The sequence below is a fragment of the Macaca nemestrina genome, chromosome 4 (assembly GCF_043159975.1).
Source record: "Macaca nemestrina isolate mMacNem1 chromosome 4, mMacNem.hap1, whole genome shotgun sequence".
Lineage (NCBI taxonomy): Eukaryota > Metazoa > Chordata > Mammalia > Primates > Cercopithecidae > Macaca > Macaca nemestrina.
Genome location: NC_092128.1, coordinates 9,625,279 through 9,641,797, shown reverse-complemented (window position 1 = coordinate 9,641,797; position 16,519 = coordinate 9,625,279). Strand labels below are relative to the sequence as shown.

The window sequence follows — 16,519 nt, the reverse complement described above, 5'->3', positions numbered from 1 at the left end:
GAGCTGATGCTTTTTTTTTTTTTTTTAATTTGCTATCATTTGGGTGCAGTTTCATGACATTTTATTCTTTTATCCCTTAGGGGTATGACTCTGGTGTATATTGTGTGTGATTGATTGGTTGGCTATATTTCTGGGTGCTTTCAGGATACCATGGCTCTGTATTGTTCCTTGGATGCAGATAGGTAGCTTTCTCAGATGTTGCTTGTAGTAGTGATGTAATTTTGCTTGGTGGTGTAAGTCAGGCTTCTGTCTAGCAGGTGCGCTTAAGAGTAAGAGCCGACAGGTAGGGATGGGGGTTGAGGCAATGTCGAAATGAAAAGGGCGCCCTCTTCAGGCATGCATTCATCTTCAGTGGGGTGGAGCAGCTGGAGACACTGTCTCTTTCCACCCCAACAGGAGGAGCCACTGCTGAGTATGCAACAGTGCATCGAGGAGGGGCACCAGCGGTAAGAGATGACCCCCCCTTGATGTCTGTTCTGGTCTTTGGTGTGCCTTCTACAGAAGCTAGCATGGTGCTTGCATTTCCTTTGACCTAAGGGTGGCTTTGACATACTGTGCTCCCCACCTTCTTAGAGGGGACCATGCCAAGAGTTAGATTTCCATGGGAGTGGAGTGTACTGCCCTCCAGCTTCTCAAATGGTGGTGGGGCACCCCCCAACTGACCAAGAGAGTAGGCTGGGGCACCCAGCACTCACACACGCAGACTGGTTCCAGGTCACAAAACTGCCCGTGTTGCCATCCAGGAGAAACCTTGGCTTCAGCCGCTCTCCTGCTGCAGCCTGCAGCAGGAGAGAGCCTAATTCCCGCACCTACTGCTGTGCACCTCCATATTTGCTGCTCAATTCTGGTTGTGGAGGGCTTTTCCCCCATTCCAAAGCAAGTGCTCCGATGTCTAGCTGAGACTAAAATGCCTGTTATGGCCACTGCTGCCACGTTGCCAAATAATGTCTCTTTCTCAAAATGGTGCCAGCTGTGAGCTTGTGACTGGAGCAGGTGGAGCCCCTCTCAGGAAATCATGGGAAAAAGCTGTGGGGAGTGTGGTTTGCTGGACTGTCAGTCTCACAGAAGTCTGTGGCAGGGCACCGGATATTGTTCTAGGTATGCATAGGAGAGTCTGGCTTCCTTGTCCCTCAACTGGGCAGTGGCCATGGCCACATCAGTTTAAATTCAGGCTGAAGGTGGGGCCCAACCCAGTGTTAAACCCTCAAAATGGCATCTTGGGCCTAGGACCAGAGAGAGAATGGGGCACCACCCAGACAAGCGGTGTGAGCAAGAAGCTGTGGGGAGTGCAGTGCGCTTGCATCCCAGTCTCAACAGCAGCTCATAGTAGGTTGGCAAGTACCCTTCTGGATGCATGGAAGTGGCCATTCTCCCTCCTCCCTCCTTGGAACAGTGCACCAGCTGCAGCCATTCTATAGATCCCAGGAATCTGAGACAGCAGGTCATTGCTGGGGAAAAGTCATACAACTATGTTGATTAGACTCACCTGTGACCGCTACTCGGCACTTAACATTGCCAGGCAAGCTTGTTAGTTTATGTAATACACTTGCCTTATCACCTCCTGAGATGGCTCTTTTACCTCTTTTATTCTCTTCTCAAATCCTCAACATGCCCTTATTATCTTCTATTGTAATTGAATATGCAAAAGTTGTCAGAATCAAAATGGAATCACTTGTGTTAAAAAACACTTACAAATAGAGTTGGGGAAGGTCATGAAGAGAGGGTTCTCTGCACCAGTGCCTGATAACAAGGACTGTCACAGAAGACTGCAAAACCCACAAGGTTCCACAAAGGTCATTGCAACCTTACAAACACAAAATATACTTTTGTGAGAACATCTGTCCAGAAACTGCTAACCTTGGACTGGCACCCTCTTATTATTGATCCTTAGTGTCAAGGATAATTGTCTCAAAGCAATTATATAATTCTCACTTTTTTCATTAAAAACTTTTGTCTTTCTTTGCCACCATGAATACACACATAGTTACTATGGCACACATATTCCCATTGCAATGCTCTATTTCCAAATAAGCATAATTTTTAGAGTCTCCCTCTGTATTTCTTCGTTTGACAAAATGGTGTCTCAGGAGTGGGACTGAAGTGAGCTCAGCTTGAATGGGTTGGTGGCTCCAGAGTCAAGTGTGGTGCTACCTGAGCTCTTTGCACTCTGCTTCTGTCAGTTACCTTTTCTGCCCTGGTGAATCTCCTCTTGAGTTTTTGGACTCCCTTTCTTTGGTGAGTTCTTTTTTATTTTATTCATGTTCTGATTTGGCTATAAGGCCTCCTCAATAAAGAACTTTGTATCTCTCCTGGGATGACAGAAGACTTTGTTTTTCTGGCAAACCATTTCTAGTATAAGGACGATGTTCTTCTGGTTTCAGTACTCTGGTTTCTACATAATTTATGTTCTGTCTGGTTTTCCATGCCTGGTTTAACATTTTGTTTGGTCTGTACATTAGTCTGTTCTTGCATTGCTATAAAGAAATACCTGTGACTGGATAATTTAAAAAGAAAAGAGGTTTGATTGGCTCACAGTTCTTCAAGCTGTACTGGAAGCATGATGCTGGCATCTGCTTGGCTTCTGGGGAGGCCTCAGGGAACTTTCAACAATGATGGAAGGTGAAGGGGAAGCAGGTACTTCTTATGTGGCTGGAGCAGGAGCAAGCCAGGTGGGGGAGGTGCTACACACTTTTAAATTACCAGTTCTCAAGAGAACTCACTTACTCACTCACTATCACGAGAACAGCACCGAGGGGATGGTGCTAAACTATTCATGAGAAACCACCCCCATGATCCAATTGCCTCCCACTAGGCCCCGCTCCAACATTGGGGATTACAATTTGACATGAGATTTGAGTGGGGACACAGATCCAAACCATGTCAGTCTGCGTACCTGGCTTAACATTTTTATGGGCACTTTTACTTTTGGTTTCATTTTGGTTAGGTCACGTGTATCTATAAGTGATTTGGCTCTTTTCTCCCTTGTTTGTTTCTGAACATGTTCTGTGAGAAAAAAAAAAAAAAAACATTCTAAATGGTGAGCATAAGATGACCAATTAAAAGCTACTAGGTGGTCACTGCTATCTATCACGCCAGTTCAAATTACTGACATTCTTTGACAGGATTTCTGTGATTTTTTTTTTTTTTTTTTGCCCTTGAGAGATTAACAAGAAATGGAATGAGATTATCAAATTCTAAAGGCATACCACAAAAACCTTCCTTTGGGATTCCAGTCAGCTGTATTATAGCTCATTCTCATGCACATTTTAAAATGGGCAAATTATACCAATAAAAATTTAGAGCACAAATGGTCATTATTCACAGTCTCTAAGAAAACTGCAACCAACTATAGGGTTGAGCCTTCCAAGTTCTCACTCTACTTTTTTCTGCTTTTTTTTTTTTTTTTTTTTGACTCTGATGACTTTTCTCTTGGCATTAGGATGAATTCACTGGTTATGGCATTCCAGCTTCTGTCTCTCTCTCTCTCTCTCTATCTATCTATCTATAGATAGATAGATAGATAGATAGATATTGTTAGATAGATGTGTGTGTGTGTGTATATATATATATATATAAAAATATAAATAAATAAAGATAGGGTCTCACTCTGTCACCTAGGCTAGAGTGCAATGGCATGATCATAGCTCACTGCAGCCTCAAACTCCTGGGATCAAGTGATCCTCCTGCCTCTTGAGTAGCGAGGACCACAGGTGATTACAATCACACCCAGCTAATTTTGTTGTTTCTTTGTAGAGACAGGGTCCTCACTATGTTACCCAGGATGGTCTCGGACTCCTGACCTCAAGCCATCCTCCTGCCTCAGCCTCCCACAGCTGGGATTACAGGTATGAGCCACCATGTCCAGCCCCCAGCCAAGATTATTTAAAAAGGAGTCTTAAAGGGCTTTCAAATTAATAGCTTTACATATTACAATACCTCCATGGCAACTAACAACCTAGATAACTTTTGGAAATGAAAATTTAGGTTTGCCCAACTAACAACTGCTCAAGGTGATGGAACAATTAATTAAAGGATTGACATTCTAAAGGAAAATAACTAAATAAATATTTATAAAAATTAGGCTACCATATCAAACAAGTCAACACCTTGAGCTCAGAGTAATAATGTAAGGAAAGTGTCTCCATCCAACATAAAAATTGCTTTACCACACAGGGGCAAAGCAATTACATGAGCAATCACAGAAAATATATAATAATTAACCCAAATACCTTTTAGTTTATGTGACTTACATAAATCTTTGATAAATAAGCTAGTTTTAATTTGTTGATAAAAATAGAAATGCCTTCAAAATGGTCAGCATATACTTTTGCCTGGGTTTGCTGGCCAGATAAGATTATTTTGTTATTAGTTTTTTAGACAGTGTCTTACTCTGTTGCCCAGGCTGGAGTGCAGTGGCATGATCTTGCCTCACTGCAACCTCTGCCTCCCAGGTTCAAGCAGTTCTCCTGCCTCAGTGTTCTGAGTAGCTGGGATTATAGGTGTCTGCCACCATACCCAGCTAATTTTTGTATTTTTAGTAGAGACAGGATTTTGCCATATTGGCCAGGCTGGTCTCGAACTCCTGACCTCAGGTGATCCAGCTGCCTCAGCCTCCCAAAGTGCTAGGATTACAGGCGTGAACCACTGTGCCTGGCCTGGCCAAATGGGATTATATTTGCCTCTGCTAAATGGTTTAAGGTAATAAAACTAGAAGCCCTGCCCCCAAACAGAATAATCTTTGTTTTTGTAACTCTTTGATAAATAAGATGAATTTAACATTGTTGATTTAGTGAAACCAGTTGTATCTTCTGAGGTATTGGCAAAATATCCACATATTCAAAGTTAAGGTTGTTACTCAGGTGAATACCTGATATTTACAGGCTACAGAAAAGGGCTAAAAGGGAAATAACTTAAAATAATGACTAGTGTTTTCTACTATTTTAGTTTTCATAAATAATCTGGGTATAATTGTTTAAAATAAATCAATATAAATGGGATTCACATTTATTAAACTTTTCATGCAATTTGAAATCTTAACATTATGTATGTTAAATTAAGTGATACTCACTAAATGTCTGGGTTATTTTTAAATAAGACAAAATACTAAAACATAAATTGCTAAACATAAATATAAGCTTATTCTTGGCTTCTTAAATTTTATAGGAAGGCTAAATACATTTGGGTCTACTAATACAAAATAAAAATTATGTTATGGGAAAACATATTTCCAACAATTACAACATGGTTCTCCATGTATAAAATACTAATACGTGACAGGCAGTTCAAAATTTTTTGCTTCCTAGGTTTTCACTAGAATTTAAGGTTACTAATAGTTAAAAATACTAATTAATATATATGATTCTGTCTACAAAATACACAAAAATCATGTGTTTTGATGAGAAAAATTAGAAGAAAGGCTTTAAAAATGTGTTTATTGAGAAAAACCAGTAATTTGGTCCAATTCAGAGATTATTTAAAGGCTGTTTCAAGATGTGTGTTTAGGAATGAAACAGAAACAATATAGAAAGTAACCAGTAAGTAGAAGAGAGATATGAAGAAACTAATAGATATGGAGCTGTATTTTTGGTAAGGAAGGTTAAAAAGAAAAGAGAATAATTTTATATGAGAAATAATCTTGTGTGGTACATTTTTGGCCTAAAGTAAAATGACTTCTTATTTGGGAAAGAAAAAGTATAGGACAAAGCAGAAAGTCTAAGCATGTCATGGAAGGTCTGTGCAAGTTGTGAAAGATTTATGAAGGATGCATTTATGAAAGAACTTTTTTGCGTGTGATCAAGTAGGCTATAATCAGAAGGCAATTATTGAAATTATTTCTAAACATTGAGGTTTTATGTTAAAAATATGCTAATATAAAACTAAAAATGTGGTCCCTTATGTTAGAACAAGGTTTTCTTGAAGTAAAATTACAAGAAGTTTTGATTTTAATTATGAAATGTTTAACAGCCATATTCTAAACTGCAGACTCTTCCTGTTTTACAGTTTCTATTTATGTCACATTTCATCCTGAGATGTATTTAATTTCCCTAGTTTCAGTTGAAAATGTTGTCTTCATCATTTAGAATGGTAATTTTATTTCTTGAGGTAGAGTTTTCCTCTAACTCAAGGTACATATCTTAGAAATTCAACTTCCCAGGTTCGTATCTCACAAGTTCAACTTTGGCTGTGTCTCCCTGCAGGTGATTTGAAAATAATATATTCATCGTTTTGCCTGGCTGGGGTGATAATTTTAACTTTTTCATCAGCTCAGTCCTCTAGTTCTAACTCTGCTGGTATGGCCTGACACTGAAATGCTTATCTTGAAGGTCTAGAAGAGAAATGTTTTTGTTTAATATAACTTGTTTTCTTGATGTTTCTGAATTGTTTCATGTAACCAGGAACTTCCCATGCTTTTGCCAAGAGCCATGCATTCTGCTGCTCAGGGTACTAGTTTTTTGTTTACATTCCTCTATAATGTGTTGTACACTCATAACCTTGGACACACAATCTTTCTGTGTCTTTTTAAGTTTAAAGAACTTTTTCATCAGGTTCAACTTCCATGTTATATAAGTGAGCTTCCTGTAAGAATAAGCAATCACATTGCAGGATGTTTGTCTTATCTTTTTGGTAACTGTTCTAAGAAACAAAGATTTTACCTTTTATCAAGATGATTTTCTATGTTGTCTTTATTAGGTTTTTGATTACTTAGGAAAACTGAGCTTTGAAAGCTTTAAGGCTACAAAAAAAAATCCATGTAACTTTCTGTATTGCTTTTCAATTTTTTTAACTATCACTATGGTTAAATGAATGACTATTATTTCACAGTGACCTGTGATCCTGTTTTAATCAGGTGTTTAAAAACTTTTGGCATCTTTGACAGGCTTCCCCAGTATAAAAATTCTAAATTAAGTCTTTCTGACCTGGAATTTGCTTTGTGATTTTTCCAGTTGAGCCCCAGGAGAGCATCAAAAGATGTATCTCTCATTTTATAGAGATAGTAAATGATTAGGCTAGTTTGGCAAATTATATGGGATGCATTGCCAGATGATGAGTGATGCTAGATTTTTTTCAGTCACATTTGTGATATGTTATTTTAATTTTTATATTTTGAGATGGAGTCTCACTCTGTTGCCCAGGCTGGAGTGCAGTGGTGTGATCTCAGCTCACTGCAACGTCTGCCTCCTGGGTTCAAGGGATTCTCCTGCCTCAGCCTCCCGAGTAGCTGGGATTACAGGTGTGTGTCGCCACACCTGGCTGATTTTTGTATTTTTTTTTTAGAGACAGGGTTTCACTGTGTTGGCCAGGCTGGTCTCAAACTCCTGACCTCAGTTAATTCACCCACCTCGGCCTCCCAAAGTGCTGGGGTTACAGGTGTGAGTCACCACACCCAGCCACATTTGTCATATGTTATTGACCTGAATGTTCCAAAATTGTATTAAACTCCTAAAGATATAATGTCACTAGACATAATTTGGGTTATGTTGTATGCCACAAAAATAACCAAATTTCTGTGTCAATTGCTGATGATAATGAACTTACATCAGATTTTTAAACATGATTATTTTAAGTTTTTGTCATCCACAGTTATTGTTTTGATTGTTCTCTAAAAGCATTTGGAATCAGATTCATGGAGGAGATGCTAACAAGTACACTTAAATACGGACTTCTAATAATTTTAATATCAATTAACTAAATAAAAATCTTTAGGCCAGGCACAGTGGCTCACACCACTGTGGCCAATCATTTCCCTCCAAAATGGGACCAGAGCAGCAATTTGGAATAGGTCCATCTCAGCACCAAGGAACAAAATCCTAACTACGGAGTGATTTCATCAGCAATGCTTTTAGAGAAAGACCTTGATCAAAAGGGGGAAAGGTGGAAGTTGTCAGAATCAAAATGGAGTTACTTGTATTAAAAACTCTGACAGGCCAGGTGCGATGGCTCATGCCTGTAATTCCAGAACTTTGGGAGGCCGAGGTGGGCAGATCACGAGGTCAGAAGATCAAGACCAACCTGGCTAACACAGGGAAACCCCATCTCTACTAAAAATACAAAAAATTAGCCATGTGTGGTGGCACACGCCTGTAGTCCCAACTACTCAGGAGGCTGAGGCAGGAGAATCTCTTAAACCCAGGAAGTGGAGGTTGCAGTGAGCCGAGATCACACCAGTGTACTCCAGTCTAGGTGACAGAGTGAGACTCCATCTCTAAATAAATACATAAATAAATAAACACTGACAAATAGAGCTGGAGAAGGCCATAAAAAGGAAGGGAGGGTTCTTTTTTTAAAAATTTTGAGATTTTGTCTCACTCTGTTGCCCAGTCTGGAATGCAGTGGTGCAATTTTGGCTCACTGCAACCTGTGCCTCCCAGGCTCAAGCAATCCTCTTGCCTTAGCTTTCCAAGTAGCTGGAACTGCAGGCACATGCCACCACATCTAGTTAATTTTAAAAATATTTTCTAGAGATAAGGTCTCACTATATTGCACAGCCTAGTCTTGAACTCCTGGGCTTAAGTGATCCTCTTGCCTTGTCCTTCCAAAGTGCTGGGATTACAGGTGTGAACCACCATGCCCAGCGAAAGGGAGGGTTCTTATGCATGAATGCCTGATAACAAGAACTATCACAAAAGACTCTGCAAAACTCATAACTTTGCACAAAGGCCATTGCAAACTTACACACACAAAAATGCTTCTACAGGGACATCTGTTCAGTTACTGCCTGTCCAGTCTTGCACTGGTGCTGCTTTTGTTATTTATCCTTGTAACCAAGAATTATCTCAAAACAATTATATAATCCTCACTTTTCCTTTAATAACCTTTGTCTTCCTTTACCTCCTTGAATATGCAAATAGTTTACTATGGCACACGTATTCCCATTGCAATACTTACTCCCAAATAAACATCATTTTCTTTTACAAAGTCTCACTTTCTGTTACTTAAGTTGACAAATATCTTGAATAATCAGAAAATAAAGGCAATAAGATGAGAATCACTTCCATCTTTCTTCTATCAACTCCAACCAAACAGTCTCCATCTGTATTCATATAATTTGCCTTTCCCTCTGTTATGAGGAATGGTTCCCATTCTTACCCAAGGCCAACCTATTACTTGTGAATTAAATTCCACCCCTTGCTTCCTTAAGGACCACACCATGATGATGTCTTCACTCTCCTGAATCATTTGCTTCCTCTCTATGGTATTATTATCATAAGCATATAACGTGCATTACTATCATTCATCTTTTAAAAGTTTCTCTTGATTCCATGACCCTCCAGTTCCTGCTCAGTTTTTCTGCTACTGTTTTCCTGAAAAACCACTCAAATCAATCAACTCTTCTCACCGACTTCACATCCTTGCTCCCATTCCAATCCAGCTTTCCTTTCACCTGATCCATGGAAACAGCCTTCATTGAGCTTATTAATGGCCTATATTTGTTAATATTTTGCCAGTGCCGGGGGTAATTCTCTCTCCCTGTTTACTTGGCCTCTCATGTTTTTGCAGTCCTGCATATGCAGCTCCAACAGGCTTGCACTCTCCTCTTTGAATGGTAAAGGTCCTCTAAGTCCAGGGCCAAGTGTGATGATGTGCAGATATTATCTGGCAGGACTCAAGTAAATTGTTCTAGTTCCTGCCTTACTTCTCAGCACACATCTGGCCACTGCTGAACAGAGACGTGGGAGAGCATCAATAGCAAGACCCTTTGACAAATTCATTGTTCATCACAACACTCCTCCAAATAGTAAAGAATTGGAAATAACCTAAATGTCCAAACTTAATGTAGTAGTGAGTCAAAATGTATCAAGGTACAAGGCCTTTAACAAAAGTGACCTTCCCTTGTCTTCCCAGCCTGGGCTGATGTTAGCTCCTTCCCTGCTCCTGTCCCATAGAGCCTGAGGCACAGACCCTTGGCTACTTCATGCCCTTAGGCCCATTTTCTGGCTGAGTTACTCCAATAAGTCTCCACTCAGTGTTATAAGGGGTGGGAAGAGATGACATAGTGGAGAGTGAGGGCTGCAGGTTCAGGTGTGGGGAGGAGTCAGCCAGTGGCCTCACTGCCAGGGGAAATGTGCCCATGCAAGGCTGTTGAGGGAGAGGTTCCATCTAGGCAGGGGTTGGGGCCCAGGACACTCAGCTAAGGGGCCAGTTTCAGCTCCTTCAGCAGAGCTGGCTGGCTGAAAATATCACGACCTTGGGCCAACAGAGGGAGGCTACGGTCAATTCTGGCATTTTTTTTTTTTTTTTTTTTGAGACGGAGTCTTGCTCTGTCACCCAGGCTGGAGTGCAGTGGCCGGATCTTAGCTCACTGCAAGCTCCGCCTCCCGGGTTTATGCCATTCTCCTGCCTCAGCCTCCCGAGTAGCTGGGACTACAGGCACCCGTCACCTCGCCCGGCTTGTTTTTTGTATTTTTTAGTAGAGACGGGGTTTCACTGTGTTAGCCAGGATGGTCTCGATCTCCTGATCTCGTGATCTGCCCTCCTCGGCCTCCCAAAGTGCTGGGATTACAGGCTCGAGCCACCGCGCCCGGCCTAATTCTGGCATGTTGAAGTGGCCTTGAGAAAACAAAAAAGCATGGTAAATATGACATTACTTCAGAGAGACAGCCAAACTTGGTACAAGCAGCCCATGGGTGTTGGGGACCCTCCGCAGTATTTCTGGACAAATTCACTACTTACCCAAAGTCCTTGTGAGCTTCGTGGACTTTATTGGAGACTGTATCTATGGGAGAGAAGATGGATGGGGTGAGGCATTGGGAAGGGTTGATAGGTGAGTTAAAGCCTTTTTTGGCTTGTCTACCAGTGGTGGTGGGGTCTCTCTTGGCTCTGCCCACCATGCAGGACCCAGCTGTTTGGATGGGAGGAAGCTCCCACCCCTGCTGTCTCCCTATTCTTGCTGCCCATGCAGAGCCACCAGCCCTCTGAAATGAGTCTTGAAACCCAGCCTCCATACCTTGCATGGCTCACAGCTGCTGACCACAGTGTTTCCCCAGCACCCCAATCAATTTTCTTCTTGAAAGGGATTCTGAAGCTGTTCACCTTACTTCTCCACAATATTTAGCCTAATGTGGGGGATCAACCCCACAATCTGACTCATGCAGTAGAAAGGGGGACAATAGGTCATCTTGTGTCTCAGGGTTTGAGGTTGTGGCCAGGTCTCATTTCACACCTGCTAGTCTATCTATGCAGAGACTTCTCCGCTCCTCAGCACCCTAGTGCAGGAAGGCAGGAGGGAAACCAGGCTTCTCTGTTAAGCTGGGACAGCCAGTGACTGCCCACTGCAGGGCAGATGGAATAGGGGTGGCAGAGGTAAGGATATGCCTGGCACATGAAATCTGGTCAGTAGGTGTTCACAGGTAGACCAGGGAGTGAGTGATGGCAGTGAGGGCCTGGCTTTCATGGGCAGGCTCCCCACACCCCTCAGGAACATGACTGTGAGTCCAGAAACAGCCATCAGCTGCACAGTTGTAAAGGTGAGATTAACACATAGAGTCAGGCCTGGGGGTATAGCTCAGGGGTAGAGCATTTGACTGCAGATCAAGAGGTCCCTGGTTCAAATCCAGGTGCCCCCTCCTGTTTTTTAATGACTGAAGTAGTGCTGAGATTTCTGCCCCTTTTCCCCACATGTGACCATTAGTGTGCTTTATTTCATGATAAAATTTAGTGTCTGGATCAGGACAGGGTCTAAGAATCCTCCCCTGGTCATCACCCAGATAATATAATAACTGCTAGGGTCACATTTGATTGAAGAGACTGACCAAGTTAGCCCAGACAAGCCCCACTTCTGGGTCTCTTGCCTCTTATGGTCTATATGTGGACCTCACTCTTTCTCGGTATCTCATTTCCTCAACCTCACCGTAATCGCCAGAAAGAAAGCACAGACTCTCTCTTTGATCTTGCTACTACTTTCTGTGAAGTATGAAGGAAATATATGCGGATTCCTACTTCCCAGAGGCAACTATAACGATTTGAAAACCCTGTCAAAAGTTGTCTCTTTTCTCTGTCTGGGAATTTCTTGAGGGTGCTGTCTCTACCACAGACTCTGGCCGCCTAATTCTCCCTTCTTCTCTCCTAACACTTCTTATTTCTTACCCTGGGTCAGTATTTCCTTGGTGAGAATACCTAGAAGTTTTAATACTTTATATTAAACTTAAAAATTCAGATAAAATATTTAAGACATAAATGGCTGTAACAAATCTTCAGAGGATTCTCTACTTTCCTTGATGAGCAAAGAAATTTGAAATAATCTTTTATATGAGGACAAATAAAAATTCAGAAAATATGAAAAACATCTCATTAAAAGTATCAAATAACTAACACAGGAAATACCAGATGTAGATTTGGAAAGGATGGGAAGCAGAAATTTAAATTTCCATACTAAAAGCTGCTTTGGCCCTGAGTGTATTTCTCAGTTCAGAAGAGGCAGCTGAGAACCTGACTGGAGCTTTTGGGAGCCTCTCAAAACTAGGGAGATAGAAGTCAGAATTCTGGGCCAACTAGAGTATAGACATTGATGACACCAACTCTGGCTTCGGACTAGGAGCTCAAGGGATAAGAGTAAATGGAAAGAAATTCAGTCACTGTAAGAATTTGTGGCTAGGCTTTTTAACTTTTGAATGGCTCAGGAAAACTCAAATCTCGAAATTATATTAAGGTGTCCTGATTGTTCAGGACACCTTAATATGATTTATTTACTTGGAAAAAGCAAATAAAGGAGGATATTATTATCCCTGGCCTTAGATTAGTTCTACAAATAAAATTTTAGCATACAGTCAAAGATCACCATATACACAGGGAAGCAAAAAGCTATGAATGAGAATCAATAAAAATAACAGACCACAGAACTAAACAAGAGGACTTGGGATATTAGAACTACCAGAAACGCTATAAAATAATAATGCTTACTGTGTTCAAGGAGATAAAAGCCAACCTTGAAAATTTCAATAGGAAATTTAAAGCATGAAAAGTAACTTAGGAGATTTAAAAAGAAGACAAAATATAAATTTTATGTCTAAAAATACAATAAGTACAATTAAAAACTCAATGAATAGGTCTATGCTCTTCTTAATAAATAGATTAAGCCAGTGAGAAAATCAGTGAACTAAAACACTGAGAGGAAAAACTATCCATCATAAAACATGGAAAGACAAAAGTATGGCAAACACAGAAGATAAGGTAATTAATATAGAGGAACAGAAAGAAAAAAGACTGAAGAAAAGTGAACAGAGCCTAAGGGACCCGTGGGACGCCACAAGTAGATCAACATATGCACTGTGAGAATCCCAGAAGAGGAAGGGAGAGAAAATGGGGGAGAGAGAATATTTGAAGAAATAATAATTGAAAACTACCCAACATTGATGAAATACATAAATATAAAAATCTAAGAAGCTCAGCTAGGCACAGTGGCTCATGTACGTAATCCCAGTGCTTTGGAAGGCTGAGGTGGCTGGATCACTTGAGGTCAGGAGTTTGAGACCAGCCTGGTCAACCTGGTGAAATCTCATCTCTACTAAAAAAAAAAAAAAAAAAAAAAAAAAAATTAGGTGGGCATGGTGGCACGTGCCTGTAATCCCAGCTACTTAGGAGGCTGAGGCATGAGAATTGCTTGAAACCAAGAGGTAGAGGTTAAAGTGAGCTGAGATTGCCCTGGTGTGGTTCCGTCCTGTGCAGCTGTTCTCTTGAGCAGTGGTTGTTTATCTCCATCCGCCTTCTCTCCCACCTAAGTGCGTGCCACCACCTGATGGAAGATTCGTGGACATGGAGATGAGGCCCCTGAGGCCCCAGAACTATCTTTTCAGTTGTGAACTAAAGGCCAACAAAGATGATCACTTTAAGGTGGATAATAATGAAAATGAGCACCAGTTATCTTTAAGAGCAATCAGTTTAGGGGCTGGAGCAACGGATGAATTGGACACTGTTGAAGCAGAGGCAATGAATTATGAAGGCAGTCCAATTACAGTACCACTGGCAACTTTGAAAATGTCTGTACAGCCAATGGTTTCCCTTGGGGGCTTTGAAATAACACCACCAGTGGTCTTACAGTTGAAGTGTGGTTCAGGGCCAGTGCATATTAGTGGACACCACTTAGTAGCTGTGGAGGAAGATGCAGAGTCAGAAGATGAAGAGAAGGAGGATGTGAAACTCTTAAGTATATCTGGAAAGCAGTTTGCCCCTGGAGGTGGTAGCAAGCTTCCACAGAAAAAAGTAAAACTTGCTGCTGATGAAGATGATGATGGTGATGATTTTGATGATGAGGAAACTGAAGAAAAAGCACCAGTGAAGAAATCTATATGAGATACTCCAGTCAAAAATGCACAAAAGTCAAATCAGAATGGAAAAGACTCAAAACCACCATCAACACCAAGATCAAATGGACAAGAATCCTTCAAAAAACAGCAAAAATCTCCTGAAACACCAAAGGGACCTAGTTCTGTAGAAGACATTAAAGCAAAAATGCAAGCAAGTATAGAAAAAGGTAGTTCTATTCCCAAAGTGGAAGCCAAGCTCATCAGGTATGTGAACAATTGCTTCTAGATACTGACCAGGAGGTTATTCAAGATCTCTGGCAGTAGAGGAAGTCTCTTTAAGAAAATACTTTAAACAATTTATTAGGCCGGGCGCGGTGGCTCAAGCCTGTAATCCCAGCACTTTGGGAGGCCGAGATGGGCGAATCACGAGGTCAGGAGATCGAGACCATCCTGGCTAACCCAGTGAATCCCCGTCTCTACTAAAAAATACAAAAAACTAGCCGGGTGAGGTGGTGGGCGCCTGTAGTCCCAGCTGTTTGGGAGGCTGAGGCAGGAGGATGGCGTAAACCCAGGAGGCGGAGCTTGCAGTGAGCTGACATCCGGTCACTGCACTCCAGCCTGGGCGACAGAGCAAGACTCCATCTCAAAAAAAAACAAAAAAACAAAAAACGATTTATTAAAAAGTTTTCATCTCATTTCATTTCTGTAACAGTTGATATCTGGCTTTTTTATAATGCAGAGTGAGAACTTTCCCTACCGTGTTTGATAAATGTTGTCCAGTTTCCATTGCCAAGAATGTGTTGTCCAAAATGCCTGTTTAGTTTTTAAAGATGGAATTCCACCCTTTGTTTGGTTTTAAGTATGTATGGAATGTTATGATAGGACATAGTAGTAGCGGTGGTTAGACATGGAAATGGTGGGGAGACAAAAATACACATGTGAATACTCAGTAATTTAATAAAAACAAAAAAGTGAGCTGAGCTCATGCCACTGCACTCCAGCCTGAGTGACAGAACAAAACCCTGTCTCAAAAAACGAAAACAAAACAAAACAAAACAAAACAAACAAACAAAGTCGCTCAATGAATTCCAAGTAAGATGAACTAAAGAGACCCACACTGAGGGAAAAGGACACCCTATTCAAAAAATGGTGTGAAAAAATCGGCAAGCCACATGTAGAAGAATGAAACTGGATCCTCATCTCTCACCTTATACAAACATTAGACAGTAACATGAAGCCATATGAAAAAATAAAGATCTCAGTAAAGGTAAATACATGGGCAATTGTTAAAGTTAGTGTTATAGCAACAACAGTTGTAACTCCACATTTTTTTTTTAACATAATGTAAGAGACTAATGCACTTAAGAGAATTATTAGTTCATGTTTTTGGGCATATGATATATAAAGATGTGATTTTGTGACATCAGCAACTGAAAGGGGTAGTGATGGAGCTGTTAACAAACCAGAGTTTTTGTATGTTACTGAAGTGAAGTTGGCATGAATTCAAATTAGAGTGTTGTATTGTTATAATATTAAATGTAATCCCCATGAAAGCCACAAAGAAAATAGCTATATAATATGTACATATTAAAAAAACCATATATATACATATATATGTATCTAAGAAGCTCAATGAATTCCAAGTAAGATAAACTAAAAAGACCCACAGTGAGACACATTATAATCAACTTTCAACATCCCAAGACAAAGAGAATCTTGAAAGCAACATATATATATATATATATATGAAAGAAATTTAAACATTTCACTACAGAAAGGACAACAGTAATGCAGAAATGAGGGATAAAACTGCTATAAGGCATGCAGAAGACGAATAGCAAAATGACAGAAGTAGTTTTCTCTTTATCAGTAATTACTTTAAATGTCAATGGATTAAACTCTCTAATCAAAAGGCAGAGATTGCAAGAGTGGACACAAAAACATGATCCAGCTATATGCTGTCTATAAAGGACTCACTTTAGACCTAAAGACACAAATAGATTGAAAGTGAAAGGATGCAAAAAGATATTCCATACAAATAGTAATCAAAAGAGAGAGGGGGTGACAAGACTAATACCAGAAAAAATAGACCTTAAATCTAAAAAGATTACAAGACACAAAAAATGACTATATATATATATACACACACACTTTTTTTTAAAATTATACTTTAAGTTCTAGGGTACATATGAACAATGTGCAGGTTTGTTATATATGTATACATGTGCCATGTTGGTGTGCTGTACCTATTAACTCGTCATTTACATTTTGTATATCTC

At 40.4% G+C, this 16,519-nt stretch overlaps 1 protein-coding gene and 1 non-coding gene across 2 annotated transcripts; both read left to right on the top strand.

The window, feature by feature from the left end:
- Positions 1-11,492: 11,492 nt before the first annotated feature.
- TRNAC-GCA (transfer RNA cysteine (anticodon GCA)) lies at positions 11,493-11,564 on the top strand. The gene has a single exon. It is a non-coding gene; the product is annotated as a tRNA-Cys (tRNA).
- Positions 11,565-13,749: 2,185 nt separating this feature from the next.
- LOC105474860 (nucleophosmin-like) lies at positions 13,750-14,526 on the top strand. Its single transcript, XM_071094071.1, has 2 exons — positions 13,750-14,277; positions 14,365-14,526. Exons 1-2 carry the CDS (start codon positions 13,750-13,752, stop codon positions 14,524-14,526), a joined length of 690 nt encoding a protein of 229 aa, XP_070950172.1.
- The last annotated feature ends 1,993 nt before the right edge of the window (positions 14,527-16,519 follow it).

Coding starts and splice junctions, on each gene's coding strand:
- LOC105474860 (XM_071094071.1), top strand. CDS start 13,750: ATGGAGATGAGGCCCCTGAGGCCCCAGAACTATCTTTTCAGTTGTGAA. Junction 14,278..14,364: donor AAAAAGCACCAGTGAAGAAA/TCTATATGAGAT, acceptor CCAAGATCAAAT/GGACAAGAATCCTTCAAAAA.